General features: G+C 39.2%; 1 protein-coding gene across 1 annotated transcript in view; it reads left to right on the top strand.

The window, feature by feature from the left end:
- The window catches only part of LOC126258544 (5'-3' exoribonuclease 2 homolog), a 460,812-nt gene that overhangs the window by 142,693 nt on the left and 296,181 nt on the right, over positions 1-21,938 (top strand). The window contains exons 9-13 of the mRNA XM_049955650.1: positions 8,058-8,171; positions 9,658-9,879; positions 17,780-17,887; positions 18,081-18,170; positions 21,282-21,438. Coding sequence (XP_049811607.1) covers positions 8,058-8,171; positions 9,658-9,879; positions 17,780-17,887; positions 18,081-18,170; positions 21,282-21,438 — 691 coding nt within the window. The remainder of the gene's footprint in view (positions 1-8,057; positions 8,172-9,657; positions 9,880-17,779; positions 17,888-18,080; positions 18,171-21,281; positions 21,439-21,938) is intronic.

Here is a 21,938-nt window from a genome sequence, read left to right as displayed (position 1 = left end):
TCCTGAGAGTCAACTTCCATTTAGGTGTAAGATAAACAGCTGTGACTACCATTCAGAAATGAATGCTGTCAATTTCAAGAAGTGATTCATTCATTGAACAGTTCTTACCAAACTGTACTCCAAGTGGGCCATTGTAATTAGCATGCCAGATGTTACAGAGAAAACACCAAGTGCAAGCACAAGGAAAGCAGATATTGTGCTCTGGCTTAAAAATATTTTGTTCAGTACAATCAGACTTTTGCTGAACTCCTGCAGCTCTTTAATTTATACAAGTCACATGGAAGAATGTACAAATTTGATTTATTTGAAAGTGAATGTGGTCTCACAGTTTTGCATTTACCCATGTATTGTTATCAGTATAATCCAATAGAATTAATTTGGGCACAGGTTAAAATGCTATTTGGGGGGGGGGGGGGGGGGGTGTCGGTTAAACTAAACATTCAAGATAACAGACACTAAATCGCTTGCACGTGAAGCAGTGGACAACATCCCTCCTTCAGTGCTGGCAAGCTGTTTGTGACATGCTGATAAGTTTCAGAAAGAAATCTTTGATAGAGAGATAAAGATAGATATAAACCTTGAACTGATCATCCTGTGTTTACAATCAGATGGTTTGGACATGGACTCAGATGGCAGTGACACTGGTATTATGATGTAGACTTGGTAACAAAGTAAAGTAATAATATTTCTTGATTTTAGAAAATGTGTTTGTCAACATATCAGTTGCATACATAGAATAATGATAACTTCGTAGCCTTTATTGCTTAAGAATTGTTTCGTATGAAGTATACAAACTATAGTTTTCAACATACTGCGTCTTGTATGATCTAATTATTCGCGAGAATGTGGCTGGATAAATTTCCCCCAAACTCTGATAATTTGACATTTTCAAGGCATGAATTGGAAAATGGCTTAAAATGACATGAAGGATTACCTGTCATGATATCCCTGGTTTTCGACAGTATCAGTCAGCATTTTCTCGAGTTATACTCAGAAGATTGTTAATTGTTTGCTTGTTCAGTGGATCATAAATGCTGTCTCTCATGTAATGTCGAACAAGTTAGTTTACACTCATAATACCCATTGACACCAAAATATGTGATAACATGCTGACAATGTTTTATGATAGTCTTTTGCATTAGTCTTCGCCACCAGTAATACTTTCTGCGCACAGTGATTTACACTTAACTGCAGTCAAACTCACCAACACACACATGCATAAAAAAAAAGAGGGTGTGGAGTACAAGCAGTTGTAGAGCAACTATAATGTTTTCGGCTTAAGTATGAAGTTAATTTTGTTGTGTACTGCATTTCAACTTATAGTTCAAATCGCAATAAGTAACAATTATTGCAACCAGTCTCTATGATCTTATTGTTCGCCAGTTGTCATTTTGAGAAAAATTGTCCTTGTCATTTTCACAAAGATGTGTCAGCTGTTCTTGCCTTCAAACGTCACAAGGACTGTAGCTGTGGAGCAGCGGACACAATTTTAAGACGTGAAGGAAGATTTTGATTGATCAAAACCAGTTTTAAAATGTATTATTATCCTCATAGATTTGAACGTGTAATATGGTGTACTACAGGCAAATGAGCCTGATTGTTGTCCTCAGCAACCCAGTTCGGTAACATGGACTTTGTTTGCCTTCTCTCTGCTTCCACACATGCACAGATCTCATCCCCTCCATGGTTCCACATCACTCTGCCCCTCTGTGTGGAAGCACCTTCCTACATGGTGTCGTCTATAGTGGGCCATATACATCTTAAAACAATAAAATAGGCCTCAATGAAAAGTATTTTTTGCTTAATAAATTTCAAGCTTTTCCAGCAAGTTGAGAGCATGGGATTTTTGCACCATGTGTGAGAGCCAGCAAGTGTGCTCAAAGTGCAGAAAGATTTTGTATGCAAAGCTTACTTTGATTCATTGGGCAATGTTCCGCTTTAATCCTTGAACACCTCTCTTACATATGTTTGGTTGCTGTCTTTACCTAGTGTAGAGTGGATTACATGTTTTCTTTTACTTTCTTCCATTGAACATATCTCTCTCTTGCTGACTTGTCCATTCTCAGTTTTATAATACATTTCATTAACTACGTAAGACTGGTACAATCTTGGAATGGCATGTTACACGGCATGAGAGACCCCTTTAGCGGTTAAAAACCTCTGACCATTTCTTGCCTTTTTGGCATTCAGATGGCGATGTCGACCAAGGGTGCTGATTCCTTATTACAGTTGTTTCTCAATTTGGCTTCTTTCCCTACTTATTTTATCATTTTTATGCTATTCTGTTAGCTCTGTAAGCTTGTTCTTATGCATGTCATTATGTTTTTATCAAAATCATCACAGGAGTATCTCAGAATTACATATCATTATTTAACGGTTTCCTTTTAACAATCTGAATTTAATTTTAGTCATTTTTTTTTAATTTATTGCAGTTTATCACTGTAATAATGTATACAATTGGTAAGCCCACCATAGACTTTACATGTTGCACACTTTTTAAAATGGATTTTGTGTATTGTTATTATTGGTGAATTCTTACCAGAAATGGAAGATGTTAAACAAATAACTCGATCAGTCTTTCTTCAAGTTCTTCTTTTTCTTCCAATAGGCTTTCATTCTTTCCGAAAAGGCTTGTTTACATTCATCCGACCACTTTGGTCTGTACTGTTTTTCTTTTGGTAGCTCTGCTGTAACTTCCCATTTGTCTACTTTGTGTCTGAAGGTGTCTCTTTCCAGGATGCTGGCTGGTCTTACGTTTGCATTATTTAGGTCTTTTCAAATTTCATCTAGCCAAGGTGTGGAATTCTTAAGCGAGGTTACATAATCTATTATTCTCTTTGTCAGTTGATTTTCTGGTAGTCGGCTGAGATGGCCAACAAAATTTCTTTCTCCTTTTCCTAATATCAGTTTCGATCTTCGAAAACTTTTCTGTTGTTTTAATTGATTGTAGCCTATAACAGTCATGGGTTTGTCTTCCTCCTAGAATTGTCCTGATGATCTTTCTTTCTTCTTTTTTGATATCTTTAAGTTGTTGTTTTCTGTTATTGGTTAGTGTTTTTAAGGATTAGTGTTTAACTTATGTGTAGGATTGCTGGTTTTATGACACTATTGTAGTGTCGAATTTTTGCCCATCTTGACATTGATTTTTTCGTTGTAGAGGTTTTGCATTAACCATAATTATGTTTTAATTTTTTGGAGGCGATGTTGCTGTAAGATTTTTTAATACCTGTCCGTTCGATGAATTCTCCAAGATATTTAAAGTATGGGACCCTGTTAATTTTACCGTATTTTGTTTTCAAGCTTGCAATTTCTGTTTTGGAACAAAATAATTAAGTTTTCTCAAATGAAATTTGTAAACCTATATTTTCTGCACATTCTTAGACTATTTCCAGCTGTTTGACTGCAGTCTGCTCATCCTCTGTTAGTATCAGCAGATTGTCCTCAAATGCAAGATATGCTATGGAGAGGTTGTTTTTGGCAACACCCAATCAGATTGGCTTCCAAACCCCACATTTCTTGAGTTCTTTCTCCCATTCTTGCATAACTTCATCTAGAACTACATTGAACAGAATACGAGAGAGTTCATCACCTTGTCTCACACCTGTTTGAATGAGATCTTCCTCATAAATTTTACTTCAGATTTTGTGCCAATTACTCTTTGTTTTATGATTCTCGTGTTTTGGGATCTAATCCTCTCTCTTCTAAAATTTTGAATAGTGTGGGCCCATCTATTGAATCTTATGCTTTTTTGAAATCTATAAATGTGCATACTACAGGTTTTTGTCTGAGAGCTCGCATTTTGAGTACGATTTTGAGGTTGAAGATTAGCTTCGGACATGATCTGTTTGGTCTGAATCCTGCTTGATGTTCTGCTACTTTGAGTTCTAATTATTGTTGTGTTCTATTCAATGGACAAGCTCATAGAATTTTGTAGGTGACTGGCAGTAGAGAGATCCTAATTTATTACCTTTTTTTATATAGTGGATGAATCATAGCAATCTTCCAGTCATCTGGGATTTTTTCGATTGGCCAGATGTTTTGGATTATTTGAGTAATTTCTTTGAGTGAATTTGGGCCTAAATTCTTCAAGAGTTCTGCTACAGTTCCGTCCTCCCCTGATGCTTAATTACTTTTAAATTTCTTGATTTGCATATAAATTTCTTCTCGTGTTGGTGGTGACGAGTTCTGTGGTGAGATTTCTGGCTGCACTTTCGGGAATCTGTCTTTGAGTTCTTGACAGTTTAAAAGCTGTGAAAAATATGTGGCTAGTACTTGCCAACTTTCTTTGTCACAGCCAATTTACCATCTTGTTTTCGAAAGCAAAGGTTTTGTGGTGCGTACTCTTTGGTCTAGTTTGTGAAGCTCGTATAGAAATTTCTTTTAATTGAGTGCAGTTGCTCACTGACATACTTTCATTTAGTTTGTCTTAGAATCTTGGAAGTGTGTTTGTGCATTTCGAAAAATTTCTTCTGTTTTTCATCTGATTTGCTACAATTGTAATTTTGAAATGCCTTTCTTCGTTCTTCTAGTGCATTCTCACATTCTCACATTCTTGATTGCACCAAGGGTGTTTTGGTGTTTTGTGAAGAGGGATCAGATCTTTTGCTGTTTTGATGATTTTAGTTTGAAATTTCTCCTAATCTTCTGCGTATTGTTCTTCCCATTTTTCAGTGATTTTGGAGTCTTTGATTTTGTATAATTCAAATTTTGGGATCAATAGTGTTTTTCTTTTGAATTTCCTCTTGGGCACGAATTTAATAATTATTCTGGTTAAATAATGACTTGAATTGATATCTGCACCTCTGCATACTTTTACATCATGAATTTGTTTTTGGTAGTCATATGATATTGCAACATGATCAATCTGGAGTTCTCCCAAATGGTGGATGGGTGATCGCCACGTTTTTTGTTTTTTGGGATGTTTCTGAAGTAAGGTTGACATAATTTTTAGGTTGTTTTGTTGGCATCATTCAATGAGTCATGCGACTTTGTAAGGTAAATTTGTGTGCTGGATAGTTTCCTACTGTCTTCTTGTATTTGTGTTCTCTGCCAATTTGTGCATTGAAGTCACTGAGTAGTATTTTCACATATCTTTTGGAATTTTGGCCATCACTGTTTCAAGTTCTTCCCAGAATCTTTCTGTTTTTTCAGGCTCTTTTTTAATCACCACCATTTGTTGGTGCATGTACATTAATAAAGGTGTAGTTTTTGTTTGTGTGTTTGATACTTAGGGTCATTAGTCGATTGTTGATCGGTTTCCCATCTGTTACTGAGTCCAGCACTGTTTTGTCTACAATAAAGGCCATTCCAAATAGTGCTGTTCCTTTGCCAATTTTCTTGTTTGTTACACTTTTGAAGATTCTGTGATTATTGTAGTCTATCATTTGCAAGGCGAGAATTTGAATTTCTGCTTCCTGAGTTCTGTTGTGAGATTTTGTAATTTTTCTGCTTCAATAAGTTGAATATTGAAAGTGCCCATATATGTGTTTTTCTTGAAAGTTTACCAGAGCACTCCGGCTTGCTCTCTCATATAAGCCCAAGCTCTTCAGAGTCAGAATGCTTGGTTGCCACTTTGGAGTGGGTGGATTGTCCACCTGGGGTAATTTTGTCATTACTTGTGTATGAGTCATGTTTGCTTGTCATCAATTGTCTAGCTTTGCTAGTTGTGTAGAACAGGGATTGTGAGTTCCTGGAGCATGTTTGCAGCCTCACCTACCGGTGAAGAGACCATACTGCCAGCTCCAAGTCAGACGCAGCATGGATCTTGGTTGTCACATTTTTCTGCAGATGGTACATTTTGTATAATTATATAATAGATGAATACATGTAGGCTTACAGCAGCGACATCTATTAAGCATACGACACAAACATGTTGTGGCTACTGGAGTGATTTTGTCATAAACAGTAGCACTTTTAACAAGATGATTCTGATGACACTGTGACCTAGTGTATACCATATTTAAATATGTGTGATGATGCTACGTTGATTTTGTATGTATCGTTTGATGATGTCACTGTGGACTCATTACATTAGGCCATGTTTTAAAACTGATATACCTTGTCATATTTAAGTGCATGTTTTCCACATATATGTTGGTAATACTTTTCATTATAGCTTATTTTGTTGTTTTAAAATGTAGACAGTCCACTAGTGTATTTATTTTTCCCTTGTTTTGGTAGATGGAAATAAAATAAATTAATTGTATTATGTCTGGTTTCCCTGGCCATTGTTCTAGACATAAGTTTCTGTACAGCACTCTCTCTCTCTTCTCTTCAATATTTAGGCTTTTATGTTCCAAGAATGGGAACAATTTTTCTGTAGTATTCTGGGATCAGCCAAGGTCATCAATTTACGAACAAAACTTCAGTTGTCATGTGAGGAGACTCATTTGAAATACTCTGAAAATCTTTAATATAGATTTTTCATATGCTGTCTTGCTTTTTGCAATGTGACTTACAGGATAGTTATAATTAAACTTTGAGAGGGACACCATGAAAATCAAGTGATCGTAGTGCAATAAAACTTTGTGGAAATATTTGTGAAGCCATGCAGAAGAAAAATAATGAATAAACCATTGAAACACATTTTAATTTCTGCGTGAGAGGGGTAACATTTGTCAGTTGTGTACCATTTCTGTGTTCCAGGTTATAAATATTGCTCAGTGTAACAACCATCTGCATCCATGACAGCCTGGAACCACACTATAGACACCATTTCACAATTGTTTGAAGCACTTTTTGAATGTTGAACCATGGAATGTTCAGCTGTCATGACAGCTCATCATGCACTGCTTAAATATCACACATTGTGTCCAACATTCTCAGCATTACACCAGTAACTTCTTCAACTATTTTTGGCACAGTTGGCAGTCAGTCTCCCCCATGGGTATTTCCCAAATTGCCAGTTAATTTGAACTTCCCAATTGTGTTCTTCAGTCTCTGCTGCTGTTGATTCAATAAAACGGCTTCACGAGTAAAGCCATGTTCATATTGTTCAGACACCTGTTGACTCTTTGCAACTGTAATGCACGTTGATGCTTGTGTTTCAACCCTCTATTACAGTATCAGTACTGGTGACTAATGGCAAGTCGTGACCCTAACACTACTAATGACACACATCCTGCAGTGCACAGTTTGAACATCTTTCCTATAAACTTGAGTACCCAAAATATGGTAAATAGTTTTCTGTCCACACTAGCTCAAGTAACATTGATGCCCCATTTCCCTCATTATTCTTTTGCCTGGGTTTGAAATGAGATGATATTGTAGATGTAGTTAGTTGTTCTAGTGCTTCCTCCCATTGGTTAACAAATATTGGGGCTAATTATCACTGTACACAGAAAAATTTCCTAATAACGCTGCTAATGTTTACTTTACAGGATTAGGTGAATTAAAATTATTCCTATTTTATGATTATTTTTGCCTTAAAAATGAAGATAACTTCTTCCATAAAATTAATATTTTCATCATTTTAATATTCCAAATAGTGATTCTTTTACGTCATCAAGAAGAAGGGAAAAAAACTTTATGGATAGGTTATTATACTTACAGAAAATAGAAACTGAAGGTGAATAAAAAGTTCTTGAATTACTTTGAAAATGCATCCTAAGACACAAATGAATGAGCTTCATTAAATAATTCAAGAAATCAGATGAAAGAGTGGCTAAAAGCATGCATATGGCTTCCAGTTTGAGGAGCATTCTGGGACCCATTTGGAAAATTGCCAACAATCTTTGATCAGTTTGAAGTTGCTGTTCACATAGGTTTCAAATGGGTCACTGTTAATCTGAAACATTGAAAATAGTTGTCACTCCTCGAATAACATTTTGGTATGTGATGGTTTTAGACTGCTGCTCAAACAAAGCCAGTAATAATGTACCAGATGTCATGGAAAATAATATTTTGAAGAGCTACAGAAGAAGGTCAAGTTTTACAGCAATTGAAATTGATAGAGGCTAAAAGTTTTTGTTTGTGCACATGATATATTAAATGTCTACATTGGATAATCAGTGGAAATACAGTGGTGATTTTTTCATATGACATTCTTATTCTTGCAGCCTGTGGGACAGCCAGTCAACCCTATCCAGAATCCACGTCAAGAAGCCTACAGAATGCGCATGCAAGCAATGAATGCCTCAAATACTGGGCTCAATGCCCTAATTGTGCCAGAGGTGAGCTTGCAAAGATAATTGCTATTATAATTTTTGCAGTAGTATCAATTAGTGAAGTTCTGCTAGAAACTACCCACACCCTGAACTTCACAGTAAATATTTTGAATCAGTGACAAGCACAAGCAGCACAGTGATTTTTTTTATCAATATTAGAAAGCTGCTTCTTTAATTAATGTCATCTAGAACAAAAAGGACACTGACTTGAATTACACACATTCAAATCAGCAGCAGTCTGTTGAGTACGTAACTAATACTTCAGTCTTTAGTGCTACATTAAAAGCGTATACTGATGACCTTTCCTATTTCTGTCTAATATCTCCCCCCCCCCCCCCCCCCAATGTATCCTGGAAGAAATAGTTGTATATTTAGTGAACTAAGGAACTAAATGTAATAATTTCAACTTTTTCCTCTTTGAGTTCTTGCACTGAATTTTATTAAGGAATATTCTCCAACACATTGACAGTGGACAAGAAAGTATCTTAAACAGGAGCTGTGTTTCATAGTATTAAGCATGCTTTAGTACCAATATAGCCAGAGCTTTGTTTACTGCAACTAGATACTCATGTTTTGTTCCCTTTCCGGTATAATGTTCTTGGATCTACTGCTGCAGGAAATCTTTGTCCTGATCACAAAAATATTCCTCGTTACTCCCATTGATTATCAGGTTTTATTTCTGTCACATCTATTCTGAGCGGCATGATTGCTGAACTTTTTGTCTTGTCCAGAATTGTTTGTGTTGATTGTCTACTGCACTGTAGTTTCAGGCAGATCATAAGTGCTGTATAGATAGATAACTGTTTCATCAAATAAAAATTGTTCTTCCCATCCATCTTTGAAATCCATTTGTGGTAACTAAATACACATTGATGTGCAAAACTTAAGGACAGAAGTAATTTTTAAATGCTGTGTCACTGCCAAGTAAAAGAGTTAGATGAAACTTGACTCATACATAAAAAGAACTGCTTCAGTATAGTACAGAAGTTTTGCACACCAGTCTATTTTTCTTAAAGATTGTTGTTACTTTCCTTTTATCTCCATGGAAGCTTCTGCCTGTAGTATATAGGTTACAATTTTATGAAAAAGGAGGTTGCTACCCACCCTATAGCAGAGATGCTGAGTTGCAGATAGGCACAACAAGAAGACTGTCACTAATAAGCTTTCAGCCCAGAAGGGCTTCGTTGAAAATAGAACATGCATGCACGACTGCAGTCGTGTGTGTGTGTGTGTGTGTGTGTGTGTGTGTTGTCTATTTTCAACAAAGGCCTTGTTGGCCGGAAGCTTATTTGTGTCACTTTTTTTTTTTGTGCCTATCTGCGACTCTTCATCTCCGCTATATGGTGAGTATCAACTTTCCTTTTCATAGTATTGTTACATTTCATCCTGGATTTTCCATAGGTTACAATTTTGTATATAAAACAACAAAGTACTTGCTTCATTTAAATGTGTGTTATCAGAAGAAGACAGTGCTAAACTCGTGCTGTTTTAGGGTGCAAACCGTGGTGTTAAAAGGAAATCAAATGAAATGGAAGATAACTCAGACTCAGAGGAAGAAGAGGTTAATGATGAAGTTCGCTTGTGGGAAGATGGTTTCAAGGACCGCTATTATGAATCTAAATTTGATGTGGGACCTGATAACGTTGAATTCCGTGTCCGTGTGGCACATGAATATGTCCGTGGCCTCTGTTGGGTGCTGCGGTATTATTATCAGGTTTGTGATGACTCTACTAATGGCTATTAATTTATCTCTTCCATACAGTATTTTTTGAATAGATATTAAGATTTTATAGTGACACAAATCTTGTTGATCAGTATTCTTGATGCTTGATTTTTACACTAAATAGCTCAATACTGCTTGGTAATTACTATTAATGAAAGTGCCTTTTTATACCAGTGCTATTAAGAATTTATTGAAAACTCAATAATTAGTTGAGCTAATGGCTAACTTTAAACATACATTGTTTTGACTGCATACTTTTGCTATGAAATAGCAGATGTAGTAGTCCTCTGGACCAAATGAATGTATTACAAACTGCAATAATGGTCTTTTCAACTGGGAAATTATGCCTCCAATAATTTAAATTTTCAAGCTAGTGTCCTCATTGAATACTATAGAGGAGGTCAAACACTAATAAGAACATGTTAAATGACTTGTTAAAGTGTTTGTGTAAAGAGCTGTCGAAATTTTTTTAAATAATATTTTATGTAAAAAGTTCACAAATCAATTGTCATGATTTATATCATCATTTACCCAATTCCCCACTTGTACCCAGGTGATGCTGCCCTTAGGAGCTCAGCATTCATTGTGAGGTTTGCTGCAGTGGGAGCTGTTACGTGTCGCCAGTCCTCTTGTCACCTAAGCTCTGGCCATACATCAGTGACAAACGTATGGCACAACAGTAGTCGTTGTGTGTCACAGGAAATGATGATAGTGTGATGCTCATTGATGAAATGCATGGCTCTTGAGGTGGAACAGTCGTTAGCGGGCAACCTTTGGCGAACCTGCTGCACCTCAGTTGTATAAGGTGTACCTAGGCACAGAGGGCTCTGTTTAGGTAGACTTTTATTTCCCTAGCTGCTCGTGGGACCGAGATGCATTCTTCAAAATATTCTCTTCCACTTGCCAGCAGAATGGGTCGGCCACTGGTAGGTACCAACGTCCAATCAAATACAAGGGTCCATGTAACTAGTCCACTAGACTTGGGTGTGTTTCAGAATCTTAGTGACTGTAGTAACAGAATGCATGCTGCCAGTCAGTGTGTGTTTTTATTAGTTAAAAGGAAAGAAGGAAGCTTTGAAAAATGGGTTAGAGGGAAATGAAGGTACGTTAAAAACTATTAAGTGATTGTGGAAAGAGATGCTTGTAGTCAAAACTTCAAGTTCCCAACAAGTGACTAACCTGCAGAAGGGCAAAAATCCTTGGAGGATGTGCTATTGAGACCTGAAATTACAGTAAATATGTTGTAATTGGCAGGAACCTGGTAGACATCCCTAAATAAGATCTGAAGGTTGAGTGGCCCCAGAAAGGCATTGTAGGCAAGCAGAATATCATGAAAAGGGTGGAAGGCGATCTGATCAAATCAAACTTGTTCATCTTCACTTTTAATAGCTTGAAACTCCATGTGCATATTAATGCGGGTTTTCTTCACTTAACCATACAGTCCTAAGACCCCAACCCAATGCACTGTTTTAAATGCCAGCTCTTTGGGCACATCACTCTTGGGTGTAAGAGATAAGCCACTTCTGGCAATTGTTGTAAGGCTGCCTATGAAGGAGTTGGATGTTTATCTCCTCCAAAGAGTGTGAATTGTTCTGGATCTCACCCTGTCTATAGTAGGGGCAGCTGTGTCTTCCTTGAAAAATGGAAGATACAAGAGATCAAAATGTTAAAATCGGATTCCCTATGGTGAGGCCAAGAAGATTAATAAGGCCACATAGGCCCCCACATTCATTACTGCCTTTGCTTCAGTTGTCAAACAGCCTGTTGCACAAACAGAGCTTACTAGTGTCAGCACTAGTACCTGCCTTTTTCATTACACTTGTGCTGCTACAGTTACTTTGAAACCTACATTTCACCCCAGAACATCATACAGGGTCATGGTAGCCAACTTTGTGGGGCTATCTGCTCCTCCAAAGTTTCAGTCTGGTACATTAGCCAGAGCTACCACTACCACTGCTACAGTTGTGGCTCCGAAACCTGCCCAGGGCAAAAAATCAAAGACAAAGGTAAAGACTTAACCACTGATGCAGACTGGAGGTAAGTAGTCTCACAGTTTCGATATTGCTCTCTCCAACATTTCTCATGATTCATTTTCGGAACCGATGGAGCTTGATGTTGGCCTAGGGCATTCATCTCGCCCCAGGATTTAGCCTCCACCCACTATGGGTTCCTCTTCCCGGTGGAAAGGTGGAGTGAAATTGCTGCTGGGATAAAAGGCTCTCTTACTACAGGGGAACTTTAATGGGTTCAGGACACATGTGGTTGAATTGAAACTCCTGGCATAACCATGCCCTCTGTGTCTGTGTTGACAAGAAACACCTTTTAAAGCCACTGATGCCCCTGTGCTATGGGGCAGCACCCTTCACCGAGAGGATGAATTAACTGGGGACAGAGCCATGGGAGGGGTTACTTTGTTTCTCAGTGACACACATTTGTCCTCTGCTCTCTCTAGGGCTACTGACCTACAAGCAGTAGCCATTGCTGTTCATATGGTTCAGATCATCACTATCAGCTCCAGGTATTTACCTCTGCAGGATGCGGTACACTCTGAGGCTCTTGCAGGCCTTATTGCACAACTCGCTTACCCATTTCTCCTACTCGGTGCCCATAATGCATTAAGGGGCTCTAGCTGTACTTGCCCCAGGGGTCGAGTCTTGTAGAACCACATTATCTCAGGAACTGTGTAACCTCAGCATCGGCAGCCCCAATCATTTCTCATCTGTTACTGGGTCATTCCAAGCCTCTCTTTCTGCTCTGCAGCCCTTGCGGAAACATCACGGTGGAAAACATGACTTTTCACTCCAGTGATCACTTCCTTCCCACTGTGGATCCACGTACTGAACAGAAGCCACCGAAATGGATGTTCAGCAAGGATAACTGGATGAGAATCAGACAGCTGGCTGTGTTTGAACACCATGACTGCATAAAAATTATTCCTTTCCATCTTGGCATGGTGGTACTGCAACCTTCTATTGCTGCTATTTAAAAAACAATCATAGGTTGCAGAATGTTATTTATTAACTTAATAATGATGTGTTTCAACTGGATAGACATCATTAGGTTCCGTTAAAGGATCAGAAATTTTCCGCCAAAAAGCATCTGTCTAGAAGGCATGATACTGCATAAAATGTACTAGAAGGCAACCCCATGGGGGCAATGATAAGAATAACAGCACAGAACAGGAACTCGTGTGCAAAATGTAAACCAGCCATATATTAAAACGGTGCCAGAGGCCCATCCGTATTCACATAGTGTATGTATTACCTCGTGTGCAAACTGTGAACACAGCCGTATACAACAACAATGCTAGAGGCTGTTGGTATTCACATAGTACATACATATGTATGCACTATACATATGTATCCACTATTAAATACCGGCGGCCTCTGGCACTGTTGTAGTATACAGCTGTGTTTACAATTTGTGTGCGAGGTCCTGTTTCGCATTACCAGTCCTGTTGTCGCCTCCATGAGGTTGCCTTTTAGTATGTTACATGCGGTATAATGCTTTTGGCAGAAAATTTATGATTTTTTAAACATAACCTGATGATGCCCTGCTCGGGCAAAACACACAGTTCTTAAGTTAATAAAGAACGTTATGCAACTACAACTGTTTTTTTAATAGCACCACGACAGCATCCTGGAATGGGTGGACCACATCACACGAGCAATCCATCATGCTGCTGATTTATCCATTCCTGTGTCTTCAGGTCATATTAGGAGCAATCTGGGACAAACGTACAGATCTTTAACGGTTTAAATGCCAGCTTTTCGAGTTGGAAGAGCCGAGACATGACATGCAATTAAGGAGAGCAAGAAAAGGTCGCGGCAAGCATTCCTGGACTCCATTAACTATACCACTTGTTCTAAAAAAGTATGAGAAGTCATTTGGAGGACTTCTGGTAAACACAGTTGTTTACCAATAGCAGCAGTACTGAACCAGGGATGTCTCCAAAAAATGTCTGGAGAGGTCGCTCACATGATGGCAGAGCGTTTTGCAGTGACTACTGCCAATACCAGCCAGGATCTGGCATTTTGCACTACTATGTGACTGCAGAGAGGGGCAAATTGGAATTCAGATCCCAAAATTTTGAGCCTTACAACTTCCCTCTCTCCATGTGGGAGCTGGAGTCAGTGCTGAGACTTGGGATACTGCATCTGGTCACTACCAGATCTGGTACTGCATACTTCAGCATTTACTTATAACATCAAAAGAAATCCATCTCGAATGTTTTAATTTAATATGGCAGACAGGTCACTTCCGCAACTTGCGGGGAGAGGCAATTTTGATACTTCTCCTCAAACCAGGAAAGGACCGCACTTGTCCCAGTAGTTACTGGAGTGTCACCTTAACGAGCTTTGTAGGAAGGCCTCTGGAACAAATAGTTAACCATTGTCTCATCTGGTTGTTAGAGACAGGCAACCCCTTAGCTGCTCTCAATGTGGATACCAGAGATTTCGATCCACTTTGACAACCTGGCTCTACTAGAGGCGACTGTTCAGCAGACTTTCCTGTGTAAACATCACTGTCTTGGTATATTCATTGACATCCATAAGGCACAAGACACTACTTGGAGACATAGTATTCTCGTGCAACTCCATGACTGGGACATTCGTGATCACCTCCCCATCTTCATCTGGTCTTTCCTGTCTTGGTGATTTTTTAGGTCACGCCTCAGTGACATGCGGTCAGCTTGTTTTGAGCAGTAGGATCATGTTCCTCAGAGCTGTGTTTTAAGTGTTATCCTCTTTGCTGAAGCCATAAAAAGTATCACGTCTATGGTACGACATCCCATACAGTGTTCCTTATTTGTGGACAATTTTGCGGTTTCCTATTCCTCCTCCAATGTTGCAACAGTGAATTGTCAGGTGCAGCTTACAGTGCAAAGGTTAGAGGTGTGGTCTGCAAAGATGTGTTTTCAGTTTTGGGCAGATAAGTGTGTGTACATTAATTTTAATCATTCACATTGTATTTTTAATTTACCTGACTTGAATGTGAGGGATACCATTCTACATTTTAAAGACTCAGTGACATTTCAGGGCCTCATTTTTACTCCAAACTGTCTTGGTTTCCACACTTAAGAAACTTGAAAGCCAGAATCCAGAAGGCACTGAATATTGTAAGGTGCCTTAGTCACATATCTTGGTAAGCAGCAGGACATGTGTGCTCCAGTTTTATAGGGCTTTCGTGCATTCACAGCTAGACTATGGATATGCAGTGTACAGGTCAGCGAAGTCTCCCTCCCTGAAGAATATTGACGTCATCCATCATGAGACGATAAGGCTGGCCACTGGTGCTTACAGAAGCAGCTCCCACACCCAGTCTCTTTGCTGAGGCTGGGGAACCCCCACTAACCATCCAGTGGAAGCTCTTCATGGTGCATCAGACATGTAAGTTCCTCACAGCTCCGACTTCACCTGCGTACCATTCTGTTGCTCGTCCATCACTGGAATGTCTTTTCTGAATCGTCCATGAGCAGCAGTGCCATTTTGTGTCCATGTACAGTGTGTGCTGGAGTCTTGGTGTGGAGCATGTACAACCCCAAGTCCAGGGTGCTAACCGCATGCCATCTTTGTTAGAGGCCCAGATTAATTTTAAATATTGTGCAGTACATGAGAAATTGCACTCCAGAATATGTTTTTAATACATTATTTAAGGTCATTTTAACTGAGCACCACAACTCTATAGCTATCGTTATGGATGGGTTGCAACAGGGGATGACTCCATTGCTTGCTCTGTTTTCTTTCCTAATTGTGTCCTCAATATCCAACTGCCTCATGACTGCACTGTCTTTGACACAGAATTATATGCAATCTTGCAGGCACTGGAGGAGACGAGATATTCAAGTGCTAAATTTATTGTCTGTTCCGATTCTCTGAGTGCCCTTCTCTCTCTACAACACTGGTATCCAGCAGATAAAGTAGTCCAGAATATCCAGGACACTGTCCTCCAACCACAATGTCTGGGGAAGGAGGTGTCATTCTGCTGGGTACCAGGGCACATGGGTATTGCGGGGAACAGAAGGGCAGATGTAGAAGCAAAAGAGAGGGTCTCGATCCTCAGTTTTTTCACCGTGCCGTCCCCTTGCGTGTTATCACCTTGTTGTTGAGATACATATTCTTGCATCGATGGGAGCAAGGGTAGCTGGAAGTGACAGACAATAAGCTCCTTCTAGTGAAGCCCACAATGCGGCACGCTCGCACGCTAAATCACAGTTGCCTCATGTTGGAAGTATTTAATTCTTTTTTGAAGCTTTTTTTCCATCAATTGGTTTGATGCGGCCCACCAAGAATTTCTCTCCTACGCCAACCTCGTCTCGCAGAAGCTATGAGGGTTCAAACCTATTATACACTGTACAGAAACAAGTGAATAAGTGACCAGAACTTTTTACTGTGACCATATTCATTGTGTATAATTAGGTCAGTGGGCATGCAGACTTCCTTGTGTCTGTGCACATACTGGCCCCTAGAGCAGTAAGCCTGTGCATAATCGTTCTAACTGATGCCATCACCATTTAGGAGGAAGTGCACAAATATTTCAGACGTTCAGCCAGAAAGATGTACTTACTCACAGAAACCAGTCCATTATTCTTCCACAGCTGCCGAGTTATATTGCTCTGTACATTGCATACCTTGTTCAACAGATCTGAAATCCCCAACAGTTGATATCAAACACACATAGTGGAGTAAGATCTGTGAATTGTGAGATCAACACATTTTTTCGTATTGTCAGCTTTTCATTGAGAGAGCCCAATGTACCTGGAAATATGCTGTTGTAGGAGACCTGTTTACATTGTGGATAAAAATGTCATCAACTGAAGAGACCTGTATGTGTCGACATACAGTACATTGTTACTGTGAATATTATGATTTGACAACAGTTGTATCATTGGGTCATTAGCTGCCTGGCACAGTTTGTCGGACTGACTGTGAGTCAGAGGAACTGTCGGCCTCAAAGCAGCCTGGGAAAGTGTCTGTTGCACTGTACTGTGAGTATCTTCTTAGAGGTCACCTCTGCCTCTGGGTAATGTGGAGTTCCAAAATATGCCTCCCGTGGTGAGTGTTTGATGTGGTTGTGGCCTCTCTTGTTCGTTGCCTTCTGTCGGAACCCTTTCAGGAATTTTCTCGTCGTCAAGTGCTCATGCAGCAGCACAGTTGGTAGTTGGTGGGCTGACCAATTTGCTGTGAGTGTGCAGAGTGACAGAGAATGAGGTGCCTGCTGTTGACCAGCTGGCAGCTTGGCTGCTTTTTCAGCCATCTTCATAACGGTGGACATCTACTGTATCATCTGCTTGAATATGCTGTCCAATGGTCACACCCACTATTGACTCTTCCCATTTGTGGCAGCAATTCGTAACTTCCTACAATGACATTAGTGTGATGCATTTTGATTGATAGTCTCAAATGTCCCAGAAGTGAATGCAGTGGCTCCAGTTTTCCGAGTAAATGAGCTTAATCAACATTGATAAATCCTACCGTATTCCTACTGAGCTCAGACACTCGATATCATTTTCTTTCTTTTTGGTTTTTGTGAGTTATATAGTGACTCATTCAGTGACTAGATATCTTAGACTCTGATGGCTCCATAAAATCCTTCAAATTAGATTAAATTAACCATTTGGCTCATTAGAATAAACTCATTATTTTTGGTTTGAGATTGTGTGACCGGCACAATCTTCACCTGGCCCCAGAGTGGAGTTCACAGTTTTGATTAGATTCTTTGGTGAACACTCAATGCATTGTCTGGTAAAAAGCTGTTATATAACTATATCAGTAATACATATGGAATTTCTATATACCTTATTGTAATTTGGAGTGTCAAATTTTACATCACAGTGTTAGGAAATAGTTTCAAATTTTTGTTATAGTAAATATGTATTTCTTCTTTTTAGGGTTGTGCTTCATGGAAGTGGTACTTTCCATATCATTATGCTCCTTTTGCATCAGATTTTATCAATATAAGTGTGTTGTCAACAGAATTTGAAAAGGGAACAAAACCAGTGAGTATTAACCTCTCTCTCAACAATGATGCATGTGAATTATTTTATTTTATCTGTTGTAAACATTGCAAGGATTCTAACTGACTGGACTGTGCAGAATAATTACCTAAGGAGGTCTTTTATTTGCATGAAGTACTAAAGTGAACATTATATCCATTCTACTGTGTCTGATTCTGGTTGTTTCTGTTTTCAGTTTCGACCACTTGAACAGTTGATGGGTGTGTTTCCTGCTGCTAGCAGTTCCCATGTCCCTGCACCATGGGCTAAACTTATGAGTGATCCTGTAAGTATCTGTTTAGTTCTCTTTTGAAGTATTATTTTGTAACAAATGTTCATTTGTTATAAAAGCAACAAAAATTATCTCAGATTTTCAAATTACAATTAGAAGTGATAGTGGGACCACCTTCCTGTGTGTTGATATGTTGACCCCCCCCCCCCCACCCCCGGTTCTTATAGTTCCATCCAAAACTCTTTACATACTAAGCACACTAACCTTCTACACTGCCTTAATTTTGATAGCTGACTTCTATTCTACACCAAAAAGTTATTACCATACAGTGTGGCCACCCTTGAAGGGTGAATATGCCGTAATGAGCAATCCCTACCGCAGTATGCTGAAGGTCTTACTAAGGCCTCCATCCCAGACTGGAACAGGTGAACTGTAGTCTTGCCCATTTATATGCTGCACCAGCTGTAACACTAAGCCATATGAGTCAGATACACTGTGGAAGACCCAAGCAATATATGTCCAGTACACCTGCTAAGCACATCCTACTCCAGTCCTGCCACATGCTTACATTATCCCAACAGTTGCAGAGCCACATTTGAAAGCAGTCGTGTCATACACAAGCTCTACTGTAATTTCTAAACAGCATTTTATATTGACATGATCACCAACCAGCTCTCCACCCAAATGAATGCCACCGCCAAACTGTAGCCAAGACCAGGCTTGACCATTCAGTGGTAGAACACACTGTTGAGCACAACGTGGTCAGTTTTATTAGTCAGTTCACAACCCAGGCCAATTGAATTCTTCCAAACACCAGCAGCTTTGACTTACATAGATGAGTGTTGTCCTTGCGACACATCCTTTGATCGTGTAATCCTCCTGGCCTCAGTCTCTGTGGGCCACTGCCCCACACCCATCTATGTTTTTGCTCCATGACCCTAACTTACTCATTCTGCATGCACATCATCTTGTCCATAGTATCCCTCTTCCTTTGTTCTACCTCCACCTCCCAATCCACACCACGTCATCATACGCTATCCACCACTACCCTGCTTGCATGCATCCAGAATATGCTCATCAGTGCCACATTCCTATCTTGTGCATCTGCTGCCGTTCCCTTGTTCTCCCTGATTGTGTCCTCAAGATCTGACAGCCTGGAGACTTTACTGTCTACAGCACAGAATTATATGTGATATTGCTGGCACTGGAGCAGATGAGATGTGTTTTGAGTGCTAATTTCCTTGTCTGCTTCCTTTCCTCCTTCCTTTCCTCCAGCAGCAAAGTCTGGGGAAGGAGGTGTCTTTCTGCTGGATGCCAGGGAACATGGGTATTTCGGAGAATGAAAGGGCAGATGTAGCAGCCTAGGAGGTGTGTCATGATCCTCAGTCACTTTGGTGTGCCATCCCCTGGCAGGCTATCACTTTGCTGTTGAAATATAGAGTCATGGGTCAGTGAGATAATGAGTGACTGGAAGTGAGAGACAATAAGCTCCATCTAGTAAAATTACAACGTGGCCACGGCATACCTCCTTTCAGCCACATAGAAGAAATGAAGTCTTCCTTACTTGTATTCACATAGGCCACAACCCTATGATGCATGGCTACTTGCTATGGTGACAGGACCCTTCAATGTGTAGTGTTTGGGGCATACAGATCACTGTGCACCACATTTTATTAAGACTGTGTTTTATTTTCAGGCCAGAGGACAGTAGCATATTTTCCAAAAGATCTGCCCTTAATTTTAAGTGACTTTCAAGTGAATGTGGTTAATTATAAAATTTTGTGAAATGTCTGACATGTTTCCTTATCTTTTAGGGAGACGGTCATCGGGTGTTAACAGGGTGACTGGCTCACCCACACTTTTTGTAAGTGGTCAGCCAGTCACATTTTCCTGTGCTGTTGGTTTCCTTAAGTTTTAATCCCCAGTGTAGCACCTTTCACTGTTTCTTCGTTGTATTAAGATGTGTGTGAAAGTGTGATTGTTTGGGTCCGTGCAAGTTAGAAGGGACCAAGTGCATGAGTCATTTTATTGGCTTGATTCCCACTGTGTGTAACAATTTTAGTACATACTGATAACCTTGCTGTGTTGAGTACCAGTACACTCACACACACGCACTCTCTCTCTCTCTCTCTCTCTGTCTCTCTCTCTCACTCTCAGTAAAAAGTGAAAGTGTTAACAAATAATGTAAAATTGTAAGTAACCTCTTTAGCATTGTGGTGGTTTAGTTTCTTTTACCAGCATCAGATGACAGGTTCCCTGTTCTCTCACAAGTTTTTCACTTCATAGTGTTACGATTCACTATGGGAAACTTCTGTCTCATTATTTTAAAAACTCATATCTTTAAAATCACACAAAACAATGTGATTTTGTAAGTTAGTGGCCTCATCTTTTGGCATCACAAGAAAGATAACTGTTTTGCACATGTGCAACAGTTGCTTCAGTTTTTTTTTCCTATTACTTCACCTGGGTTGACATTACCTCATAGATCAGAAGAATATCATCTCATCATTTTTTGCTTATTAGTTGCCTGACACTTGACATTATGTACTGTTATCGTACAAACTGAACACACAAACATCAAAGGACATTCTTCAAAAATGTACACTTACATAAAAGTATCATCACTGTTGAAAAGCATCATGTATGTACTGTGCACTGAATTCAAATGTAGGAATATTGCATGACAAATTATTCAATTGTAAGTGCTCCATTCCCCTAGTCGACACGGTGACTTGCTGTTTGAGATTAAGAGAACAATGTAATTTAACAATTCAGATCTTCGAAGTTTAACAATTCAGATCTTCGAAGTAGGAGTAGTTACCAAGCCGATACGGTTTCAGTTCGTATTTCAAATTAATTTAATTTTCCATTAGATTATTCACATCATATTATGATGTTTACCTCTGTATGTATTCTTGTAAATTTCAATTTGTATGTGGACAGTACGGTCTGCCATTTATTTAGAAACTTGAATAGGAATATATTGTAACATTCCTAGTTTATAGAGTTGATTGTTAGTGTAATGCAGATGTTACTGTTACTCATTTGTTCTGTTTCATGTCAGTATATGACTAACATTTTGTCTATAGAAATGTAAATAAAATAGAATAATTGTTTTATAAAATGTGTGTGAACTGCATTGATAGATTTTTAATTTTTTTCCAGGACTCCAATATAATTGACTTCTACCCTGAAGATTTTAAAATTGATTTGAATGGCAAAAAATTTGCATGGCAAGGAGTAGCTCTTTTGCCATTTGTTGACGAGACAAGACTATTTGCTGCACTTGAACCGTATTACAGTTGTTTGACTGCTGAAGAAAGTAAGATCATTTTCTTTGAGAAACACACTCCCTTATTTTTAACAATAATTATAGTAAGCAGCTGCAGTCTTTCTGTTCGTGTGATGAATTACATTATTTTTTGACTTAGACATTGTTCTTCATTAAGCAGATGAATGAGTAATGTTATGATAACACACAGTGCTCTCATCCAGAATACTGACCACTTGTCAAATTGTCTGTTGAGTAAATGGAAACCTTTTACAGACACCTTGAGTCACCGATAAGTTCAGTTATTTGTATATTACAAGAGCTTAGAAATGTAAAGAAAGAATGAGAGAGTAGGGTGCTCTACTCGTATTTTTTCCTTCTGTCACTGCCCAGCTCAATCACATTGATAAAAATCATGCAAATGATTTTTATGCCTGGCCACTCCCCCCCCCCCCTCCCCCCTCTGGCCCCCTCCACTCCAGGATGTGAGCTGCCTATCATCTGTTGTGAAGGGTCTTCCTGATACCCCTGATATCAAAACAGCAACTACA

This window comes from Schistocerca nitens, chromosome 1, assembly GCF_023898315.1.
Source record: "Schistocerca nitens isolate TAMUIC-IGC-003100 chromosome 1, iqSchNite1.1, whole genome shotgun sequence".
NCBI classification, from domain to species: domain Eukaryota; kingdom Metazoa; phylum Arthropoda; class Insecta; order Orthoptera; family Acrididae; genus Schistocerca; species Schistocerca nitens.
The sequence above is the reverse complement of the archived record's forward strand: the minus strand, read 5'-3'. Positions and strand labels throughout refer to the sequence as shown.